The sequence below is a fragment of the Puma concolor genome, chromosome E1, assembly GCF_028749965.1.
Source record: "Puma concolor isolate L17-30 chromosome E1, mPumCon1.1.hap2, whole genome shotgun sequence".
Classification (NCBI taxonomy): domain Eukaryota; kingdom Metazoa; phylum Chordata; class Mammalia; order Carnivora; family Felidae; genus Puma; species Puma concolor.
Window position 1 is genome coordinate 40,036,716 of NC_141680.1, and position 25,103 is coordinate 40,061,818.

Genomic DNA, 25,103 nt, shown 5'->3' on the forward strand with positions numbered 1-25,103 from the left:
ACTGAAAGCTGTGTCCTCTAACCTGGTCTCTGTTAACAATAGAAGTGATATTTTGGGCTCTATCTGCCAATCCTGTTTTCTCCATTTGTTTAGAACTTTGGCAAGGATAAGAGGGATGTTTATTTGAGACTTCTTCAGAAATCCCAATATTCTTTAAGTAGATAAATTCTCTTGCTTCCCTATAATCCATAGCATATTGCTGATAGTTCTACTATAGAGCTTAAATTTTGCTTACTGTGTTGACGGTCTTCTAACCCGCTAGGCTGTATAAGCTTTTAGAAGGGAGATTAACCCAAAAAATAAATATTTGTTGAACCGACTAAAGGGGTAAATGTTTCTTTAAACTAAAAGTAAAGATGATTTTACGGTTCTTTCTATTTCAGTTTATATTCATTCTAAAGTCATAGCTAACAGACACCAGTATTGCTAGATTATAACTAATCTTATACGATTTTGCTTTCCTTTGCCAAATTTCCTCTACAATATGTTGGGTCATTATCACTGTTTCTGGTTTTTTGTCTGTATTCTCTAGGATTTTTAAAAGTTATACATCCTATAAACCTAAAACTAAAAATAATTCAGTTTATATTGAAGAGAGAAATTCAAATGAAATGGATGGAATCTAAGTCGCTATCACAAGTCACCTTTCTATAATACAAGACAAAGACAATAATCACCTGAATTCACTGTCTTAATATATCATCACCAGTGGCTTTAGTATTAAAAAATAAGTAGTACATAAAAAATGATTAGAAGGGGCCCCTGGGTGGCTCAGTCAGTGAAGCGTCCAACTTTGGCTCAGGTCATGATCTCACAGTTTTTGAGTTCAAGCCCCACATTGGGCTCTGTGCTGACAGAGAGCTGCCTGCTTCGGCTTCTGTGTTTCCCTCTCTCTCTGCCCCTCCCCTGCTTGCACTCTGTTCCTCTCTCTCAAAAATAAATAAACATTAAAAAAATTTAATGATTAGGAGAAGACATAGCCAAACTAGTAGTTGTAGTCACTCTTCTGCAAAATAAAAATTAGAAATTGAGAAAGCACATTTTTAGTATAATTGGAGTATTTCAAAATTAGGGAGCCAGGATAGGGTCCTTTCAAAAACCTGAGATCAGGGGTGCCTGGGTGGCTCAGTCATGATCTCATGGTGAGTTTGAGCCCCGTGTCAGGCTCTGTGCTGACAGCTCAGAGCCTGGAGCCTGCTTTGGACTCTATGTCTCCCTCTCTCTCTGCCCCTTCCCAGCTTGTGCCCTCTCGCTCTCTCTCTCTCTCTCTCAAAAATAAATAATCGTTGAAAAAAACCACCTCAGATCACAAGTGTACTCAGAGGCAAGATCAGAGCCTATGGTGAATAAGGAATTTAAAAATCCCATCTCTCCATAAACATAACCAAAAAACTGGCAAAACAAATTATTTTTGAACTTTGGAAATTAACTAAAGGTGTGCAACAACCCAAGGAGTGTACATGTAAGAAAAAAGGCTGAATCTCAGTAAGAACAGAGTTTTGTGTTATTTTAACTTATCCCAATCCCCAGATCAGCAGTACCTTTGAAAATAACAGTTTGCATTGTTGGTTAATGAAGAACCAGAACAGACTTCACTTTCAATGTGTTGTAATTATTTGTCTTGACCTGTCTGGTTGCTTCCTGAAAGACTGGCTCAAAAGGTTTGTCTTTATTTTGCTGGACTCAAAAGAAGCCTAGTTAGTACTAAAGAAACTACCCTACTTTGTCCAAAACTTTAACAGGCAAATGTTTTAGTCACTGCTGTCCAAGAGACAGATAACAGAGCAAACAGCAGACTAACCAAAGAGCTAAGGAGGAAAGGGTCAGAGAAAGAGATGTCCATAAGGGTGTTGAAAGCTCCAAAGTATTCCTGGAAATCTAAAGGTCCCACACATGCCCAGTGTTGTACACGTGCTCAAGAAAGACCTGGGAAGTTCCTAAACTGTCCCTTCTGGCTGATCTTAAGGGTCTGCAGAAGCAGGAAGTAAAGGCTAAGGCATAACCATAAACTGTCTGAGTGTTGAAGGCATGTCCCAACATGTACAAACAGCACCTCAGCAAAAACTAAGAATTTTTGGTTGCAGGTATTTTAAGGAAATCTCTGTAATATCATTAGCTGACTACTAAACTAATGGCTACACGCGCAAAGAATACAAACTACAGAATTAGTTCAGAAAAGACACTACACAAACAATCCTACAAAAATAAGCAGGACCAACAAACCCTGGAGGGGAAAGAATGTTATTTCTAAAGGTGCCACATTTTAATATTCAAAATGTCCTGTTTTTAACCAAAAACTACGAAGCATGCAAAGAAATTATTTGTAAATCATACATATGATAAAGGTCTAGCATCCAAAATAGAGAATTCTTACAACTCAACAATAAAAATATAAATAACACAATTAAAAAATGTACAAATAGGGGCCTGGATGGCTCAGTGGGTTAAGTGTCTGACTTCGGCTCAGGTCATGATCTCACAGTTCATGAGTTCGAGCCCCACGTCGGGCCCTGTGCTGTCAGCACAGAGGCCGCTTCGGATCCTCTGTCCCCTTCTCTGCACCTCTCCGGCTTGTGCTCTCTCCCCCTCTCTCAAAATAAATAAGCTTAAAAAAAATGTTTGTACATTTTTTTGCACGGGGGCGCCTCGGTGGTTTAGTCGGTTGAGCGTCCGACTTCAGTTCAGGTCGTGATCTCACAGCTCGTGGATTCAAGCACCGCATCAAGCTCTGACTGAGCCTGTTTCAAAGTCTGCGTCTCCCTCTCTCTCTGCCCCTCCCCCGGCTCACACTCTGTCTCAGAACTAAAATAAGCATAAAAAAAAATATGTGCCAATAATTTGAATAGATGTTTCTCCAATGATATACAAATGGTCAAAAGTACATGAAAACATGATCAACATCATTACTCATTAGGGAAATACAAAACAAAAACACCATGAGATAGCACCTCACACCCACTAGGATGCTATAATTTAAAAAAGGCCAGGGGGTTGGGGGAGGGAAAAAAAAGAACTGGAACAACTGTTACTAAGGACATGGAGAAATCTGAACCACTGTACATTGTTGGTGGGAATGGAAAACGGTACAGCTGCTGTGGATAACAGTCCAGCAGCTCCTATTTATGTTAAACATAGAATTACCACACCTTCCACTCTTATACACCCATAAGAATTGACAACAGGTTTCAAACACATATTTGTTCATATGAATATTCATTGTGGCAATTTACAATAACCAAAAGGTGAAAGCTACTGCTAAGAAGCCAATCACAAAAGACTACATACTAGATGATTCAATTCATTTGAAAGTCCAGAAAAGAGAACTCTACAGAGACAGAAAGTAGATCAGTGGTTGCTTAGAACAAAGGGGTTGGGGCGCCTGGGTGGCGCAGTCGGTTAAGCGTCCGACTTCAGCCAGGTCACGATCTCGCGGTCCGGGAGTTCGAGCCCCGCGTCGGGCTCTGGGCTGATGGCTCAGAGCCTGGAGCCTGTTTCCGATTCTGTGTCTCCCTCTATCTCTGCCCCTCCCCCGTTCATGCTCTGTCTCTCTCTGTCCCAAAAATAAATAAACGTTGGAAAAAAAAAAATTAAAAAAAAAAAAAGAACAAAGGGGTTGTGGGGGGATAGTGGGTAATAAAGGGTACAAGTTTCTTCCTCAAGTATAGAATATATTCCAGAATTAACTGTGGTGATGGTTTGCACATATCTGTGAATATACTAAAAGCCACTGCATTGTACATTAGAAAAGGGGAAATATATTTATGTGAATATCTCAATAAAAAATTAAAATGTGGGGGTGTCTGGGTGACTCAGTCAGTTAAGTTCTGACTCTTCATTTTGGCTCAGGTCTTGTGGTTCGTGGGTTCAAGCCCCTTGTTGGGCTCTGTGCTGACAGCTCGGAGTCTTCTTGGGATTCTCTCTCTCCTCTCTGTTGCTCCCCACCCCCTCTATCTCGAGCTTGCTCTCTCTCTCAAATAAACTTAAAAAAAGGAAGAAAGAAAAAAGAAAAGAAAGATAACAGGAGTGTCTTAAGGGTACTGAGGGAAAATAACTATAACTGAGACTACAACCTATAGTCCTATAAATATAACCTATAACTATAACCTAAGGTGACCCCAGCAATGAGGAGAAAAGAAAGATGTTCCCACATACTGAGTAACTAGGAGAGTTCGTCACCCATAAGTCCACAGTAAAAGAACTTTTAAAAAGGATCTACTTTCAGGGGCACCTGGGTGGCTCAGTCAGTTGAGCAATGGACTTTTGGTTTTGGCTTAGGTCATGATCTCTCGGTTGTGGGATCAAACCCTGTGTAGGGCTTCATGTGCTCCATGCTGAGTATGGAGCCTGCCTGGGATTCTCTCTCTCCCTCTCTTTCTGCCCCTCCCCCATGTGGGCATAGGCATATGCACAAGCCCTCTTTCTCTCTCCAAATAAATAAACAATAAAAAAAAAGGATCTACTTTTAGAAGAAGCAAAGTATACCAGATACTTCTGCTTCTTTTTACAGTACTGATGGACCAGATTATTCTCACTCAACCTTCCTACGAAGGGCCATTAAAAAGTCAGATGCTGGGGCGCCTGGGTGGCGCAGTCAGTTAAGCGTCCGACTTCAGCCAGGTCACGATCTCGCAGTCCGTGAGTTCGAGCCCCGTGTCAGGCTCTGGGCTGATGGCTCAGAGCCTGGAGCCTGTTTCCGATTCTGTGTCTCCCTCTCTCTCTGCCCCTTCCCCGTTCATGCTCTGTCTCTCTCTGTCCCAAAAATAAATAAACGTTGGAAAAAAAAAAGTCAGATGCAATATTAAAAATGACAGTAATAATAATAGACTTTCTTAAAGCAGAGATCAGCAAAAAAAAAAAAAAAAAAAAAAATAGTATAAAGAATTATCAACCCAAAACCTACAACGTGAGAGCCCAAAGAAGTAAGCCCAGTTTCAAGAATGAAATTCTGTATCAGTATTATTAGATAAAATTTAATTCAAGGACAAAATCATTAAGAGTCAAAAGGGTTTTTCTTCTAAGGGCACTTGGGTGGTTCAGTCAGTTAAGCATCTGACTTCGGCTCAGGTCATGATCTTGTGGTTGGTGGGTTCCAGCCCCACATGAGGCTCTGCACTGACAGCTCAGAAATCCAGTAGCCTGCTTTAGATTCTGTGTCTCCTTCTCCCTCTGCCCCTCCCCCACTCACACTCTGTCTCTGTCTCTCAAAAATGAATAAACATTTTAAAAAAAAATTTAATAAAAATTTTTTTAAAAAGTTTTCTTCTAAACAGTGTGAAGGTTCCTCAAAAAATTAAAAATAGACCTACCCTATGACCCAGCAGTAGCACTGCTAGGAATTTACCCAAGGGATACAGGAGTACTGATGCATAAGGGCACTTGTACCCCAATGTTTATAGCAGCACTCTCAACAATAGCCAAATTATGGAAAGAGCCTAAATGTCCATCAACTGATGAATGGATAAAGAAATTGTGGTTTATATACACAATGGAGTACTATGTGGCAATGAGAAAGAATGAAATATGGCCCTTTGTAGCAACGTGGATGGAACTGGACAGTGTTATGCTAAGTGAAATAAGCCATACAGAGAAAGACAAATACCATATGTTTCCACTCTTATGTGCATCCTGAGAAACTTAACAGGAACCCATGGGGGAGGGGAAGGAAAAAAAAAAAGAGAGAGAGAGAGGTTAGAGTGGGAGAGAGCCAAAGCATAAGAGACTCTTAAAAAATGAGAACAAACTGAGGGCTGATGGGGGGTGGGAGGGAGAGGAGGGTGGGTGATGGGTATTGAAGTGGGCACCTTTTGGGATGAGCACTGGGTGTTGTATGGAAACCAATTTGACAATAAATTTCATATATTTAAAAAAATTTAAAAAAATGAAATAAAAAGTTTTCTTCTAGATATAGAAACAATTCACAAAGAAAATGTAACATTTGTTAAAGTTTATATGTCTAACGACAGAGCTTCAAAATGTATGAAGAACTGCACTATAGAAAGAAACAAATTTAGACATGCCTGAAAATTTTTAATATTCTTTTTTTTAATGTTTATTTATTTTGAGAGAAAGAGAGAGAGCAGGGAAGGAGAAGAAAGAGAGAGAGAGAGAGAGAGAGAGAGAGAGAGAGAGAGAATCCCAAGCAGACTCCACACTGTCAGTGCAGAGCCCCCCTCAGGGCTTGAACCCATGACCTGTGAGATCATGACCTGAACTGAAATCCAGAATTGGACACTTAACTGACTGAGACACCCAGATACCCCGAAAAATTTTAATATTGTTAAAACAAAGAGACAAATAGGCAAAAGACCTATAGGAGGATTTAAATAACATATATAACAGGCTTGATCAAACAGATGTTTTATGAACTGAGTCAAATAACAACAACTTGAACTTACTGATGCACATTATGCACCTGGCACCCTTATAAGCACTTTTTATATGTTACATCATTTAACTTTTACAACTCTGGAAACAAGGATTCTATGGCTAACTGCATTTCATAAATAAGAAAACTGAGGTGCAGAAATTAAATGTAGTCCAAGGTCACACAACTTTAAACAGTGATCTCAGCCAAAATATGAACTGATGAAAAAATGAGCTTTACCATCATTAGTGCACTGCATGTCAGCAATTAGAAAATAAGATCTTAAGAAAATAATGGATCCTTAACGTTTTATTGGACAAACACTATGATCCTTTACAAAACTACCATCAGCCCTAAGTTTAAAGACTTTAAAAATTTTTTTAAGTTCAAAATACAAGGTCTACTTTCCCCTACCCTAGGAAGGACAATAGTAGGCTTTTTCTCCTCCACGTAAAAATCTTTTGTTTCCTCTACTTAAGGGTCCTGAGACCTTCTTTTTTGCTGACCCATCACAATTTCAAAGTCAGATATGAACAGAAAAACTGCAATTTTGAGATGTTAAGAAAATGGAGTATTCTGGTCTCCAGCCTCTGACTGGTAAGCATTTCTTCCTTTCTGCAATGCAGTCCTTTAAAAAGGCAGTCTAATTGTAAAATTTTGTGTCTGTGATCTTTCCACATCAAACCCAAGCATTCAATAAACAGAAAATCCTACTTTCTTCCAACATAGAATATTTACAAAAACTGATGATGTTCTTGGCCACAAAGAAATTCCAGACACCTATTGTAACTAATGCACATATATGATGCATAATACAATAAAATTAGAAATGACCCCCCCCCACACACACACACACACACAATCAGCCCGCTAAGGTCAATATATCTGAAATTTTAAAATACAGACAGCATGGGTGCCTGGGTGGCTCAGTCAGTTAAGCGTCCGACTTCAGCTCAGGTCATGATCTCATGATTTGTGGGTTTGAGCCTCGCATGGGGCTCTGTGCTGACAGCTCAGAGTCTGGAGCCTTTGGACTCTGTGTGTGTGTGTCTGTCTCTCTCTCTCTGCCCTTCCCCCACTCTCTCTCTCTCTTTCTCAAAAATAAAATAAAACATTTAAAAAAATTAAAATACAGACAGAAAATAGCAGAGCTGAGATATGAATCCAGGTAGTCTGATTCCACAGTTTTGCTCAAACACTGAACACTAAATTATTGTCCAAATTATTATGCTCCAAGTCAATGTTATCCAAAGTGTGGTACTCATTTAGACATCACCTTTATTATTTCCTAGAAATCCAATTTTATGGGCCCAGGTGATCTGCTGGTTTTCCAGGTTATTGTTAAGCAAACTGAAGTTTGAAAACCCCCTTTCTCTAAACCATGGTTCTTAATCCTGGAAAAAGCTCTGCTGTGGATTCCTTATAATGTGAGATAACAATCACTTTATTGTTTAAGCTACTAGACAAGTTTTCTATTACTTGTAGCTGAGAGCATTCTAACTGGATACAAAAATAAATACACAAAAATCAACAAACTTTACAGCTTTCTAATGACAGTAAATCGTATCAGCTCTGCTTTCAGAATACATCCAGAGTCCAATTACTTCTTACACCTCCACCACAATCCACTTCTTGCAAGATACAACTATTACTTTTCTGAATTACTGCAAGAAACTTAACACAGCAGTTATACACTACTTCTCCAAAGCAACAACGATCCTTTCAAAACGTGAATTATATCATGTTCCTCTACTGCCCCCAAATCCTTCTGGCTTCCTTTGTCAGAATAAAATTCAGAGCTTAAAATGGCCGATGAGGCCATTCATGATCTGCCCTGCCCTCCATCAACCGTCTCCCCATTCTCACTCCTAACTCTCTGACTTCCCTCCCTCCTCCCTCCTGCAGCAACACAACTTCATCATAATCTTGCCACATGGTGGCCAATGGTGGCCATTCCTAGAATACATCATATACATTCTCACCTTCATTTTTGCATTCCTTTGCCTGTAATGCTCTTTCCTTGCTCCATCATTTCTTTTTCTTTTTTTTTTAAAGATTTTTAAGTAATCTCTATACCCAATATGGGGTTCAAACTTACAACCCCAAGATCAAGAGTAGCATGCTCCACTAAGTCAGCCAGGTGCCACTGCTCCATCATTTCTTTAAGTCTGCTCACATGTTAACTTTAACAGTGAAGTCTTCCTTAACCATTCTATGTAAATTATAAACCATGCCCAGCTCCCTTCCTCTTTTCCCTGTCCTTCATTTTTGTCCACAGTACTTACCAGCATCAGACATATTATGTAAGTACTTCTTTATCTGTTTCATGTCAAATTCTCTTCACTAAATTTTAAACTCCCTTAGAGCAGGATTTTGTGTTTTGTCCACTTTTATACCCTCAGCATTAACAGCAATATCAGGCATGTAGAAAGTACTCAACAAATATTTGCTGACTGAATTGGTGATTAGAAATGTAATTAAAAAAAAAAATCCTGGGGCGCCTGGGTGGCTCAGTCGGTTGAGCGTCTGACTTCAGCTCGGGTCATGATCTCACAGTCTTGTGAGTTCGAGCCCCGCGTCGGGCTCTGTGCTGACAGCTCAGAGCCCGGGGCCTGTTTCAGATTCTGTGTCTCCCTCTCTCTCTGACCCTCCCCCGTTCATCTCTGTCTCTCTCTGTCTCAAAAATAAACGTTAAAAAAAAAATAATTAAAAAAAAATCCTTCCGTTTGTAATAATATCAAAAACGATAAACTATGTAAAAATCAAACTAACAAAAACTGTAAGATCTTCAAGGAAGAACTCTACAAATCTGCTGATAAAAGCTAAATATATATAACGTTCATGAACAGGAAGAGAAATATTATAAAGTTATGAATTCCTCCAAATTAATGTGTAAAGCCAATTAACTAAAATTCTGGTACTGGCAATAAAGAATAGATGGAAGAAACAGAACACAGTTTAAAAACAGACCTCTGAATTCATTTAATTGGTTAAATGTTAGAAATGGCATTTCAAATGGGGAAGGGCACCTGGGTGGCTCAGTCAGTTAAGCATCAGACCCGTGATTTCAGACCAGGTCAGGATCTCAAGGTTGGGGAGTTCAAGCTCCATGTCCCTCTGTGCTCACAAGAGTGGAGACTGCTTGGCATTCTCCCCCTGTCCCTCTTTCTCTTCCCTTTCCCCATTCACACTCTCCCTCCCTGTCTCTCTCTTAAAATAAATAAATAAACTTAAAAACACAGAATATGTGCTATATGTGTGTATATATATATAATAAATATAATATATAAAATTATATATAAATATAAGTTTATATAAATATATACATTTATATATATAAATGAGTATTACTCAACCATCAAAAAGAATGAAATCTTGCCAATTGAAATGATGTGAATGAAGCTAGAATATATTAATGCTAAGAGAAATAAGTCAATCAGAGAAAAGACAAATAGCATATGATTTCACTCATATGTGGAATTTAAGAATTAAAACAGATGAACACATGGGAAGAGGGGGGATGAGAAGAGAGGGAAACAAACGACAAGAGACTCTTAACAATAAAGAACAAACTGGGGGTTGATGGAGGGAGGTGGGTGGGAGATGGGCTAGATGGGTGATGGGTATTAAAAAGGGCATTTGTTGTTATGAGCACTAGGTGTTATATGTAAGTGATGAATCACTGAATTCTACTCCTAAAACCAAAATTGCACTGTATGTTAACTAACTAAAGTTTAAATTAAGAAAAGAAAACCATACACAATAAAAGATACATAATTTGTAAAAGTATATATAATAACCAGTTAACAATGATTAATCTCTGAAGATTGGGGGAGGGGGATGGAGGAATTACTTTTCACTCAAAACTCACTTTAAGATAAACAGAATATTATACTTTTGTTTCACTTCCAAGAATAAATATTAAAACAACAATTTAACCTCCATTTGCAGTCCCAAATTAGACCACAAGCCTATAAGATAGAAGTGGGCAGAAGACATGTCCCTGAAACACATTAAACTGAGGGACCTGAAGTTAGTTTAGGACTGCCAAAGAGATTGATGTTAGTTTCCCTTGGCTAAAATAATGGGAACATTTCACATTTCACTTAATCAGCCATAGTCCAACTCAGCCATAGTAAATAAAAGCTACAAGAAAGTTTACTGAGCTACTTTTGGTTAAGTTTTACTTAGACTTCCATCTGATCATTTACTTTTTTAAGAACACCACTGGCATTAAGCGTAACAACTACCTACAAATACTCTTTGACTGGCTGTACCTTCAACCTGGATGTGTATCCAGGCTTAATTCCACAGAAGAAAAACACTGAGTCCAATTAAGATAATGTGGAGCATAGATATTCTCCCCTAGTTCCCAGCCTGATGTTGCACTGAATCCAGTGGTCGATCATTCTGCTGTTAATTCAACTCTGAAACGATATTGTTAATGGCAATACCGACAAAACTCCAGCCACTTGACAAGAACCAGAACATGTAAAACATAAAATACTAAAACTGGATCCTAGGTAGGTATATAGTACTGTCAAGACTAAACAGGGATGGGGGCGCCTGGGTGGCTCAGTTGGTTAAGCGTCAGACTTGGGCTCAGGTCATGATCTCACAGTCCATGAGTTTGAGCCCCACATCGGGCTCTGTGCTGACAGCTCAGAGCCTGGAGCCTGCTTCAGATTCTGTATCTCCCTCTCTGTCTGACCCTCCCCAGTTCATGCTCTGATTCTCTCTGTCTCAAAAATAAATAAACGTTAAAAAAATTTTAAAAGAAAACGACCAATAAAAAAAACATTTTCAAAAAAAGACTAAACAGGGATGGGGTGCTTGGCTGGCTCAATCAGTTAGACCATGCAACGAGATCATGACTTCAAGCCCCACGCTGGGTGGAGACTTGAAAAAAACAAAAAAAAAGACTAAAAAGGTACTGTAATGACTTAATTACACATTTCATTTTAACATATATTTGATAATGGTTAGAAGGGTCAGATAGATCTTGGCTATAATCCTAGAACAGCTTGTATTTTATGGATGGGGTCACTTTTAATGCAAATTTTACATTATTGAAACAAATAATGTAAACATTCTAGAAAATGAGTTTCTTAGTACTCTTTATGATATTAAAAACAATTTGAGGGGCGCCTGGGTGGCTTGGTTGGTTAAGCGTCCGACTTCGGCTCAGGTCATGATCTCACGGTCCGTGAGTTCAAGCCCCGCGTCGGGCTCTGTGCTGACAGCTCAGAGCCTGGAGCCTGTTTCAGATTCTGTGTCTCCCTCTCTCTCTGCCCCTCCCCTGTTCATTCTCTGTCTCAAAAATAAATAAATGTTAAAAAAAAAAAAAAACTAAAAAAAAAAAAAACAATTTGATTTACTAGACCTACTTTTATCTAGAAATGTCTGTTCATAAAATACTATATCCAAAATTTTTATTATTTTAACTCGATAGTAGCATATTGCTACTTTTTTTTGCTACTTTTCATCTATAATAATTCATTACGTGAAATTGAGGAAAATGTTGCCCAGACTTTGTAAGTCAAAAACCTAAGAACAAAACTTGCAAAAGGCTTTACAAACTTATTTTCAAGGTTCTACAAACACTTGTTAGACTGTTTAAATATCTCATTCCTAGTCTTCGTGAAGAATTATAGTAAATCAGGTTGGTTTTTTTTTTTTTTTTTTTCGTTTTTATTTTTATTTTTGGGACAGAGAGAGACAGAGCATGAACGGGGGAGGGGCAGAGAGAGAGGGAGACACAGAATCGGAAACAGGCTCCAGGCTCTGAGCCATCAGCCCAGAGCCCGACGCGGGGCTCGAACTCACGGACCGCGAGATCGTGACCTGGCTGAAGTCGGACGCTTAACCGACTGCGCCACCCAGGCGCCCTGTGGTTGGGTTTTTTTTAATGTTTTTATTTCTTTTTGAGAGAGCGTGACCGGGGAAGGTGCAGAGATGGGGCAGGAGACAGAGAATCCAAAGCGTGCTCCGCGCTGACAGCAGAAAGCCCAATGTGGGATCTCACAAACTGTGAGATCGTGACCTGAGCTGAAGTCTGACACTCAACCGACTGAGCCACCCAGAAGCCCAGATCAGTTTTATTAGATGTATGGATTATATACTAACAGTTTTTGGTCCAACTGTAATTACACAGGTATCTTCGTATTATTTACACAGAATATTTGTTCATGGCTGTTTAGGAGAGTCATGGCTAAGAGGCTAGTAAGTATGGCTAATAAGCCAAAGTACAGGTTCAATTCTCATTCTTTGCAATCCCCCACACAATTACTTTGCTCAATTCTATGGCCACAAACTCAAGTGTTAAAATCAGTTCTAACCAACATCTTATAAATGCCTGTTATGGATCAAAAGAAGAATGAATAAATTGTTCAAGACAGCCCATTCTTAGCATACGCTAGAGACAAGTATAACAGACTTCAAGTAACTGGATTGAAGTTCTGGCTTTTATACTTAGCTATTTAATGTTGGGAAAATAACAGCCTTTCAGAGCATCTGCTTTCTTATCTATAAAATAGCAGAGAAATATTCTCCGTCTAACACATAAGATTTTTTTGAAGTTCAAATGAAATCAAATTAAAGAACATGTTCTTTAATATATAAAATACTATATTAATTTGTTACTTGAGAAATTCAAATATCTCTCTTTCTGAAGGGGGAGAGATGCCCTACACATATGAGGGTCAGCATTATGCAGAATCATTCATGAATTCCTTAACAAGACTTATTTATTGCCTGAAAACAAATGGAGCACCAGTGTATAACTACATACCATATAATGAATTCCTGGAACTACTGGTGAAAGAGTTACTTTCCTGTTACTCTTTTTCTAACCCTGTTTAACTTCACTTTAAATCTCTGAGGAATGTCTGGCTTTAGAGAGAAGCAGTTACTCTGATTATTTGTACCATTTAGTGGTGCTACTGTTTTGTTTCCCTTAAAGATGTATCAGCAAACTCAAAGAAATTACTAATAAAAGCCTGCCTATCTTTCCCCTTGGTCTTCTCTTACAAATATAGAGAGAATATTACAGAGGAGGAGAAGTAGTTACTTGTATTTTTAAAATTTTACACCTGACAGTGTAAATATTTTTAAAAGTGCTCATATTTTGAAAAGGCAGGGTCAATGGATTTTGTTTTCTTTTAAAAAACACCGTGAATGCTTTTCATGAAATTGGTTCTTATCACTCTCCCATACCTCTAACACTGCATTTACCAGAACGCACTAATTATCTTTCTTCCTAACTAGATTACAAACTCCCTGAGGCAGAGACAATGTTTTAGAGCTGCTCTGTACCTGTAACACAACACATAGTTGGTCGCTAAGTAAATTTTGAATAGTATTGAACTCCAACAGTATACCTTGGTTTTCTATACTGAGATTTTCTAATCCCTGGACAAGGTCAAATAAGCTTTCCTGAGCTCTCTGATGTTCTCCATAGCTTGAGAGGCTATATAGTGTGTTCTGGAGGTTTCATCGTGAAACTGAACGTATCTGATCATGTAAAACATACAAATTATAAAATGACTATATTTTAGATGCCATATATTAGATACTGCACCTTGTTTCTAGGGCTAAAAACATCTAGGATAGGATAGAAACCTGAGAGAAGGTGTACTGATTTTAAGATGTCAAATTCATGGTAGGTAAGTCTCTTTTTCCATGGAATTCAGGTTGCAAATACAAGTTACCTTTGTATCCCTTATCCCAGTGTTTCTTTAACAGAAATTTGTATCATTATCTCTAAGGAACTTCTAGGAAACTTGCATGCCAGAGGGGATGGCTTCAAGGGATCAGTATTGGACAAAACTTCACTGGTGATTCTGACATTCAGGTTGTTCCTTGTTTAGCTCTACTGTGACATTCAATTGCTATAAATGAAATTTAGTTTCACTTATTCCTCCTTAATAATGTCCATTTAACTCAAGGAATACTATCAGAATGAGTTTTAGGTTTAATTTTTTTTTTTAATTGAGCTATAACTGACATACAACATTATATTAGGTTTCATCTTTAACATTGATCTAGTTTGTATTAAGTTAGGGAAATACATACATATTGGAAATCTTATTTTAGAGCTCTAAAGACAAAGAGAGGTAAGTGGATTTTCCCAGGGCTCACTGGGATCCCTTGAGATCTTGATTCCTATATTTGGCCAAACTTTTGTGTCTGGACCAGAGACTGATGAGCTCAGATGAAATTTATGTCACACAGGGCCTATAATCCACCCTTTGAGGCAAATAATCTAAATACAATTGTTCTTTCTTAAGGAATGTTTTGACCTCAGTGAGACTGCATTTTTTTTGTTGTAGAGATCTAGATTTGGGAAAATTCTTTTGTGTACCCCAGTCAGCTGTGACTAAGAATAACGAGTATTAAGTCCATTATCTTCCTGAAGTCACCATTCTGGGTAATACGTTATGAAAATTATAGTATTAAATAAATGTTTTAACTTATCCAAGAAGAATTCTGATATACGTCAGATTTCTTTCCTACGAATGCACTGCAGAAATAAGTTATGTGATTTTTTTTCAACATAGGCTTCTTTACATGCAGGACATGTAAACAATCTTCAAAAAGCTGATAAGGATGAGTGTGGGGAAAGGGTATTAGCAATGCAGAGTTCTCTTTCAAAAATAAATGCATCTCTACTTGTCCATGTTCAGTCACACCATAGCTTTATTTTCTACAAATCAGTGAAGAAAGAATGACCAGTTTCTGGGTAAAAGCTGACTGATCTAGTGTTTTAAATGTCAACTTACAATTTGGTGCCAAATTCTCATCTTAGGAGACATTCATCCACATTTGCCTAACAACGAATACAATAACAGTTGCAGTATCAACTCCAGATTGAAACACTGCTAAATTACTACTCTTCAACTAGACTGGTTAAAATTCATAGGTGTTCCTGTTTAATAAACCCAGTATATAAACTGAATCAGATGAATAAAGAGATAGTTACATTCTTTCCTTTATAATAGAATTTTCCCTTTAAATAGTAAATTCCTTTAAAGCATTTAAAATAATGATTTACAAAAAGTTTAATTAAAAACACCCTACTCCACAAAGTAATATAATAAGAGTCGTCATTTACTGAGTGCTTATTGTGTGGTAGACTCCACAGAGTAATATAATAATAGGCATCATTTATTGAGCCCTTATTGTTCAGTAGACAACTTGCTATGTGCCACATAAACATTATAGAATTAAATCTTTACAATCCAGTGAGGTAGGCATTATACACATTTTAGATATTGAAAATTTGAGACTCACAGAGATTACGTAACTTGCCCAAGGTCACATAGATGGTAAGTGGCAAAGCCAGCATTCAAACTCAGACTTCAAAGCTAATAGTCTTAGATTCTCTCTATATAAATATATAAATACCATACATCCTAAGAAAATGAATCACAGCACACTATACTCCAGGATATCACACAATCATTATATCCATTCCTCCTTGCCCTCTTGGCAAAGGTAATCATTTGGACAGATAAACCAGTTTGGGTTTTTTTTGTTTTTTTCTCCCTTCCAGTGTCTACCTCTACTTTTATCAGAATTCAGGGCAAAAACAAGCAGGAATCCAAAGCAGAACATGGGTGGGGCACCTGACTGGCTCAATTGGTAAAGCATGCGACTCTTGATCTCAGGGTCATGAATTTGAGCCCCACACTGGGTATAGAGATTTAAAAAATTTAAAAATCTAAAAAAGCAAACAAACAAAAAAACCACAAAGCAGAATATGGGTTAAGATCACACAGGCTGTTTTGTCTCTACTAACAATTGGAAACAAACAAATGCAAGAACACTGACAATAAACTGAATATCTAATCTCTAACCTAGAGCAAGTTGGGGGATTTATTTACAGACAATCACAGAATTTCCATGCCAGAAAGAACCCTACAGCTGCAATAATGGAGGTCCAGAAAGGACACACAGATACCAGTAAACACATATACACTATTATATACATACTATATACACACAGAACACATATTTATAAAATATATGTGAGCACTTATTTCATAGTTCAGAACTGTATTATTTCCATTTATAAAATCCTTAAGACATCACCTTAACACTTTCATTCTCTTTCTACTCAAATTAATTTCAAAATAGAACATTAAAATATATAAATGATCTGGTTCAAAAAATAAGGCAACAAAGAATGATTTAAAAAAAAATAAGATGACAAAAAGAAAAGGATGACATTCTAACAGAGAACTCTGGAAAACTTTGCAACTAACACTTAGAGTTAACATTAAATTGTTTATTTGTAGGCAACTGCAAATCCGTTTTCTTTTTCTGCTCCCCACCCACCTTGAAAGAGGAAAAAAGAAAACAAAAAAACAAACAAAACTGCCTCTTGGTTGGTAAACTGCAATTCAGTATACACAAGAGTTGGGAATGACCTTCCCAGGGCCTAAACTGTCAACCAAGGGTGACATATACATAAGAATAGGTACTTCATATTTAAAAACCTGCCCTAATCTAGAGATTTTACTGTTTTCTTTTTGCCTGTCTTTCCTGCCACATAAATTCCCTTGTTCTGCAGATCGCGAAGTAAACACTGAAGCACCCAGAATAGGTACACCTATGACTTCTTATTGCAAATTGTAAGTACAACTGAAAATGCTTTTCCACTTTTTTCCTTATAAACGATTGTTTAATTATATCTGTCCACATCCTCTAGTTGGTCAGGAAATCACAGTAACCAACAAATACCATAAATAGTTGGTATATCTGATTATACAAAATTGGGCAGGCATTTGCTATGTTTCTAACGTTCACCTTGTTGTTAGATATGACTTCTGTCTTAGCACCACAGTAATGCATAAGATCAGTTTGTTACTTCCTTTCACGGTATTCTATTTCCCTTTTTTAGTTTTTACTAGAAATTCCTGGGATCAAGGACAAAAATGACAGAAAACATTGTCAATACATGTTTCAAAACTGGCTAAACTTTTTTTTTTTTTTTTTGCTAAATTCTTATCTAACATGATTTAATTGTAACTTTAACCTCACAGCATCTTAAAAGACTGAGCAACAATGACTGAGATAAATGACATTTCCACCTGATTACAACTGTCAGATGAGGCTTATTAAATCCAAGAGAATACCATAAAATCAAATTCGAGGAAAAATGATTAGGGAATAGATGTTACTTAACCTACAGATATCACTCATATGCCTGCTAAGTAGTTATCAGATGTGTGCTGAAAATACCCAGCAAAGTCATTCTTTTAACAGAAAGTCTTCAAAAGCTAATGCAAATACGTTTTGGATCTATTTCCATTTGAATACATATCTTCATTTTTAAAAGTTATATAATTAAGCAAGATGAATCAAACACAAATACCTTTGCACAGTTCAATACCACCACCTATTGTTAGTTGCTATTAAGTTAAAATCTTTTTCAAATGGATCCAAGTGCACTAAGACATGAAACTATAAAACTCACTTGTATGCCTTTATTTTTCTGAGTCCGTTTTTGGTAGGGGTCTAAGAATTCACCAAGTCGGGAAGACCAAATAGGAAAACAGTGTAAAGACAACTACGCACAAGCAGCTAAATTTGGTCAGCTTAAGGGCATTCTTTCTTCTTCCTCCCTCCCTTGGATTTTCCTGGTGTAACGGAATATTTTATTTTGAACATCTAAAAATACTCTTCCAAAACCACAGTACTAGTTAGATTACTAAAAATTTTAATTCAGTTCCCAGTCTGTCACCAATTGGGAAACGGTAATCTAAGGCCTGGGAATGGAATTCTTGGCCTGTAACAAAAGTACTTAATAATTTGCAAGAAAAACTCAACCAAGATTTGAAAAGAGACACTCAGGACAAAAACAGAAGGATTTTAGAAATTAGGATTTAAAAAGTGACAATAACACTAACAGCTAAAACTGACAAATAACCTAAAACATAAGAATTTAAAAGTGTAAATACTTCTAAACACTTCTACTACTGATTTAATGAATGAAAATCTTCAATGTAGAAATAGATTACATCTAAGGATGTATGACTTAAATATCAAGAATACACTCTGTAGGGGCCCCTGGGTGGCTCAGTTGGTTAAGTATCTGACTGTGGCTCAGGTCGTGATCTCACAGCTCTGGAGTTTGAGCCCTGCATCGGGCTCTACACTGATAGTGCAGAGTCTCCCTGGGATTCTCTCTCTCTCTCAAAATAAATAAATAAACTTAAAAAAAAAAAAAAGGAATACACTTTGTAAGGTTTTTGCAAAGCTAAATATTTTTAACTTAATGGAAAACATAATTTTCAAAGTGTAATGGCTTATGTAGACTGTACAAACATCTTGATTTTTAAATAATGAATGACTACAATATAAGTACATGATTAATGTGCCATGTTTCAAAGGTAAAAAGGACCCATAATTATACAATAAACATCAATAACACTATAAAAAAAAAAAAAAGATTGTCTGAATGGGCCCCAAAACCCTAAACCTCGAATTTGGACTTTGTATAATGTTAGATAACTGCTTTCAGACAAATCTCAAGTGTTATAACAAACAAACAAACAAACCTTACTGTTACTAGTACTCTTTCCCATTGCAAGCCTTTTCAAATAGAATGAAACAAATGGCTGTCACCCACTGGAAAAATGTGTGACATTTTCCACGTGCACCAATTTGGAAAATATGGTTATTTACTACGCAGAATGTTCTTTAGATTAGAAGATAAATCCTTATGGGAGAAAAAGGTAATTACTGCAGCCTTAGCAGTACTGTGCAACTCTGCTTCCAAACTTTAACAATATACTGGAGTGACTGTTTTATTTTATTTTTTAATGTATATTTTACTTTTGAGAGAGAGAGAGAGAGAGCGAGAGCAGGGAAGGGGCAGAGAGAGAAGGAGACACAGAATCTGAAGCAGGCTTCAGGCTTCGAGTTGTCAGCACAGAGCCCGATGCAGGGCTCAAACCCACGAACCTGTGAGATCATGACCTGAGCTGAAGTCGGACACCCAGCCCAGCCAACTAAGCCACCCAGGTGCCCCTGGAGTGGCTGGTTTAGAAGAAACAGCCAACGAAATATGGTCCTCTGCTTTTATTAAAAAGTTACAGATTCATAGGATTCTAGAACAAAAGGAACCTTAGTAATTGATTCTAACTTCCTTGTTTTGCAAAGAAGGGAAATGACCAAACCGGAGAAGCAAAAAGAAATGACTAAAGTTATAGTTAGCTGGTGGCAAACATCAAGATTAACTAACATCATCAGTTCTCTCGACTCGTAATGCAGTATGTTCTTTCTGCCATACCACATTTTATGATTTTTCTTATTTTGGACAAAATGATTTGATAAAACAAAGCAGGCAAAGAAGTACTACAATCTAATCTTACAGACTAAAATATTATACATTTATCAAAGCAGCAGTGAGGAATAACGAAAAACAATAGTGAACAGGGATTCAAAGTACTCAAATTGGAGCTTATCAATTCCTAACTATGTGAATCTTGACATTTCCAGGCACTGATTAAACAGTAAATTGTATCTGTGATGTTGGTTAATGTTTTCAATGTAGATAATGCTAGACTTTTTAATAAACTCAAATAAGATAAAAATTTTCCTCTAATAGTACTATAACCTTATAATGGAGCTACTAAGAGAATGACAAAATAGACAGGTTTTACCGAAAAAATCTAAACTTAGATTCAAGGGCTAGCTTATTTACACACGTCTGTCACTAATCTCACTGAGTGTTAAGATAACATGTTATAATACTTAAAATGAAGGACAACTTCATTCTTGATAGCAAAGACAAAATGAAATATACTGAGTGAAGAAATTTAGGAAAGTTCTTTTCCATACTTTTTATGGGCTTTGATGCTATGTTATGCTAAAAACAGAGCAGAATGACAGAGTGAAGTTTAAAAAATGCAGATTGGAATCTTGGCTTCCCCCCCCCCCCCCCCCACTAGCTGTGCAACTTGAACACTTCTTAGGCCCTAGCTTTCCTCAACTGTGAAACAGAACCATGAGAATTGGAAGTTACTGAAGTAGGGGCACCTGGCTGGCTCAGTAGGTAGAGCATGTGACTCTTAATCTCAGGGTTGTGAGTTCAAGCCTCATGGTGGGGGTGGATCCTACTTAAAATAAAAATTAAGAAGTAAACAAAAAATAAAAAAACTGAAGTAAAACATCTAGCTCAGTGTCTGGCATGCAGGATGCAATAACTATTATTAAGTTACAAAGACAATTTATCAAAATTTGCCACAAAACAATGTGCACTGTAAGTTATGCAATAAAAAGTATTTAGATGAAGACTTTCAACTGAGAGACACATTATTCAGAGTGCATTATGCTAGCTTTTCGGGTTATTTTGTAGAGATTTAATGCCAAAGTGATACAGCAAAGAACAACAATAATTTTCACATCTCTGTATCTTTTTAACTTCTACCCAGCTGTCATCTACTCTGGCTGTTTCACAGCTACATATCTAACAAGTACTCTTATCTCTTCATTTTAACTTAAAAATTTTTTCTACACCTATAGCCCTGAGCATCAGATTTAAAGTGTGTGGTGCAGTTACAACATCCAAAAGAATAATAATCAGAATATTCCTTAAAGAAAGATTTTATGAATCAACTATAAAAAGATAAACTTCAGTTATCTTTCACCCAGAAAAAAATGCAGCTAAGAAAAAGAAAACAGTCTTTCACTTTCTGTATTAATCATAATTAATCTGAAATTAGTTATTATTTGCTACAAAAATGTCCTCAGGGATTGGCTGTCTGCTTACAATCATAAAATTATCAGTCCTTTAAAAACCATTCTGTAATTTTGAGAATTAAAACAATAATTTGAGGGTTGCCTGGGTGGCTCAGTCAGTTAAGCATCTGACTTCTGCTCAGGTCATGATCTCTCAGTTCACAAGTTCGAGCCCTGTGTGGGGCTCTGTGCTGACAGCTCAGAGTCTGGAGCCTGCTTTGGACTGTCTCCCTCTCTCTCTACTCCACCCTTGCTTGTGCTCTCTCTCAAAAATAAAAATTTTTTTAAAACATAAAAATAACATGATGTCATGTTTTAGATACGAAGAGACTGTTTTACCTTGTCTACATCTTTTATCCATTGGAACTAAATATTTAAAATGTTTTCAATGAATTAGCAATAAGTTTACTACTTCATGAGAGCATTTTATTGTTTTACTGCTTGTAAATTAGGTTAGTAAAGAGATAAATGGGGAAAAGAAGAGGTAAATGACTTATGAAATATTCAGATAATGAAACTCATTAGCACATATCATTTCCACCCCTTCCCATTTGTATTCTGGCATGGACCACTTCACATCATAATAAAGGACTAAAATGTTTTCTTATAAACCAAAAGCGAATCACAAATACTGTACAAGGAGGGTTTTTTTTATCCCTTATTAAAAATTTTTTTTTCATGTTTATTTATTTTTGAGACAGAGAGAGAGAGAGAGAGAGAGAGACACAGAATCCAAAGCAGGCTCCAGGCTCTGAGCTGTCAGCACAGAGCCCCACATGGGGCTGGAACCTGTGAAGTGAGAGATCATGACCTGAGCCTAAGTCCAATGCTTAAAAGACTGAGCCATCAAGGCCTGGCCCCTCCTTTTTAAAAAAATCTTATCAAATACCTTTAGAAAGCTTCAGTTGCTTTAGTTCAAGGTAATAGATATACTTAATAAGGCAATATTTTTATTATAGTATCAAGACTATAGGTAAACTACAAATTAAAATATAAGCTAAGGGGAGCCTGGGTGGTTCAGTCGGTTAAGCGTCAGACTTCGGCTCAGGTCATGATCTCGTGGTCCGTGAGTTCGAGCCCCGTGTCGGGCTCTGTGCTGACAGCTTAGAGCCTGAAGCCTGTTTCAGATTCTGTGTCTCCCTCTCTCTCTGACCCTCCCCCGTTCATGCTCTGTCTCTCTCTATCTCAAAAATAAACAAACGTTAAAAACATTTTTTAAATAAAATGTAAGTATAAAAATAAGATATAGCAATGCAATTTTAAAACACATACTACAAAAAACTCCTTCCAACAATAATTCATGCAGTCTAGAAGAAAACAAAATGATAAAGAGCAGACTTCAGTGGCAAAAGGCTATCCTCCACTCAGATCTTTGGTATTTGGGTTTCTCTTTCAGGATTCCTGTTAACTGCTAAAAGTCTATTCAGTAATTTTAAGGATGGTCTTGACTTTTACAGTAGTACTGAATGTGCAAATCACCAAAAATTAAGCTTATTGGGTCTCTCTACATTAAGGCAAACTAAAGTTCTATTAAAGTAAACACCAAATCATATCTACTATGATACTTCCTTCCTATGATTAAGTTAAATATGAAAATTCTAAGGAGGCCAATTCCTTGATTTTCTCCATTCCTCACCTGCAACAGTAATATTGTAGAGCAAACCAAGGAATAGACTAAACTGAAGACCCTCAGGTAACAATTTCACCCTCTGCACCTAGCTGGCAAGTTTTCTGAAACTTCTGTCTGACTGTCTTACAATTTCATCCTTCAAATGGAAATGAAGAAACACACCAAGTGAGATGTACACTGAGCTCTGAGTGATCCCAAGTCAGTTTGATTCTCTGCCAGAAAGGGCCAGGTAACATTTACTCTTCTTGTAGCAGTTTCTTTCTCTTATCAATAAACCCCAGTAAACCTTGTGGTATGTTACCACACTACTGCAATTCGTCAGTACTTAGAATATACTTCACTTCCAAAGGAATCACTTCCCTAACACGGACTTCCCTTCACCAAAGACACTTTCAAGATGTTTTCCTATTTCCTCATCCAGTCGTCCATTCCACAGCTATAAACCTCTCGCCAGAGGAGGAAGAGTTCTTAAAGAATGGATTTTCTGAAGTCTCTCAGGCCTTCGTCCCAATCTCAAAGCCTGTACACATCTGAGAGTTCCCAGAAACAATGAGCTACAAAAGTACAGACTAAACGGGAAAGAAGAGGAAGTATCAGAACAATACCCAAACCAAACACGCACCAAAAACCCGTGGTAGTCTCTATCATCCCAGTCTACCAACCCCCACTTCCCTAGAGTAACCAAACAAGGGCTCTCAAACTCGGAGAAATGGCCCCCTGGCCCATAATTTCCCTCTCGTTTCACGAAGAAGGTGGCAGAAAGAAAAGAAGCAAGCCGGTAGATCGGAGCTGTGATGCTTTTTCTGCCGAGAGGAGGGAGGCAAGCCAAGGGTTGTGTAAAGAATGGAAAGCTGAGTGATACTGGGGGGAGGGGGGAATTAGGGCGCCAGAGCTAATCCCTTGCCGGGGCCCGCTGGTGGAACAGGCTGGAGGCGACCAGCCGGGAAGACCAGGGAAGCTGGGCTGCTGCATTGGGCTTTCGGGTCGAGAGAAAGGGGAAAGAAGTCTGGCAGCCCCAGCGGTCGGTGGATGACGGCGCCAGGCAAGGGAGGCGGCTCTGTGCGGAGCGAAATTTTCGGGACACAAGAGCGGGAATCGTTTTGTTCACGCCGCCCCAACCCCCCCCCCCCCCCCCCAGGCTCACACCTCAAACCTGCTCTTGGTCACTCCGTTCACGTCCCTCCTCATGGGGTCGGCGGGTGCGGCCGGGGCCGGGTGCTACGGCGTGCGGAGTGCAAAGACTGGGGGCCACGGGCAGGCCCGGGAGTTCCGGGACCGGGAGGAGGTGGAGGAGCGGCGGGCAGGGGCCGTCAGCGAGGAGCAGAAACCTCTCGGCTCCGGCGGGGCCTCCTCCACCTCCCGCAGAGCCGGCGGCTGCGACGACTGCTTGTCGCTAGCTCTTCTCTCCCCTCAGCCTCAACTTCAACCCAAAACAAAAACACTCCCCACCTGCCAGCAACGCCGTTCCTCATTGGGCAGAGCCGCCTGGGCCTCGGAACGGCGTGGGGAGGGGAGGAGGAGGAGCGCGCGGCGGCGGCGGCGGCGGCGGCGGCGCGGGACCACCCCTCCCCCACTCCCGGGCGCAGCCCGCGACGGTCCGCCCGGGAGCAGCCGGAGTGCGGCGGCGGCGGCGGCGCGAGCCCGCTCTTGCCTCCAAGGCACGCAAGCCCACCGCGAGAAGCAGAGGCAGGGAAGTGCCTATCTGTCTGTGTGTATTTGTGTATGGGAGGGGCTGTGGGGAGGGTGCGAGTGCGCGCGTGCTCGCGGACTCGCGAGTGAGGAAAGCAGGACAACTGCAGATAGTACCGGAGCCCATCTAATCCCCTTCGCGGGCAAACAGCACGCACCAACCCAGCAAGCACTTGAGCTTTCTGCCTAGTCCTCCCAGTCCCCTAAGACTTGTCTCTTCTTCCCCAGTAGCCTGTGCATCCACACACGTCCTTCCCGGCCACCCAACTCCCTTCCCCTATCACTCACTGTCGCCTTGAACCCAAAGTGCAGCAGGCGGTCCCTGCTCGGAGCCATTTTCCTCCTTTCTGGTTGTCTCTAGGTTGAGGCAGTGCTGCTGCTGCCGCCGCCGCCGTCGCCTTTGCTGTCGCTGCCGCCGCCTCCCCCGCCCCCGTGGATTGCATTACCGGGTGTTGCAGGGAGGCCTGGGGGGCCGTCGCAGGGCGTGGGTCTCCCTGTGCATGGATCAGCAGGACGGGGATGGGGGGTGGGTAATTGCGCTACCCTCTGCTCCAGGAATATGCAGCGAGGCCCCACCTCGCGTCTTGGGGTCAGGGCGTTCAGTGCAGGAGCTGGGCGACCCTTCCTTTTAGCTGGGGGAGGGGCGCGCTTTGGTTGGGGGGGGGGTGCCTG

At 39.2% G+C, this 25,103-nt stretch overlaps 1 protein-coding gene across 3 annotated transcripts in view; it reads right to left on the reverse strand.

Annotated features, from left to right (window-relative positions):
• FBXL20 (F-box and leucine rich repeat protein 20) overlaps window positions 1-25,103 on the reverse strand; it is a 103,918-nt gene extending 78,815 nt beyond the window's left edge. For 2 of the 3 annotated variants that reach the window (XM_086687191.1, XM_086687192.1), the window contains exon 1: window positions 23,889-24,642. In XM_086687191.1, the coding sequence (XP_086543317.1) occupies window positions 23,889-23,930 (42 nt within the window). In that variant the 5' untranslated portion in view covers window positions 23,931-24,642. Of the gene's footprint in view, window positions 1-23,888; window positions 24,643-24,719 lie in introns of those variants that run through there. The other variant, XM_086687190.1, reaches the window with a different exon arrangement.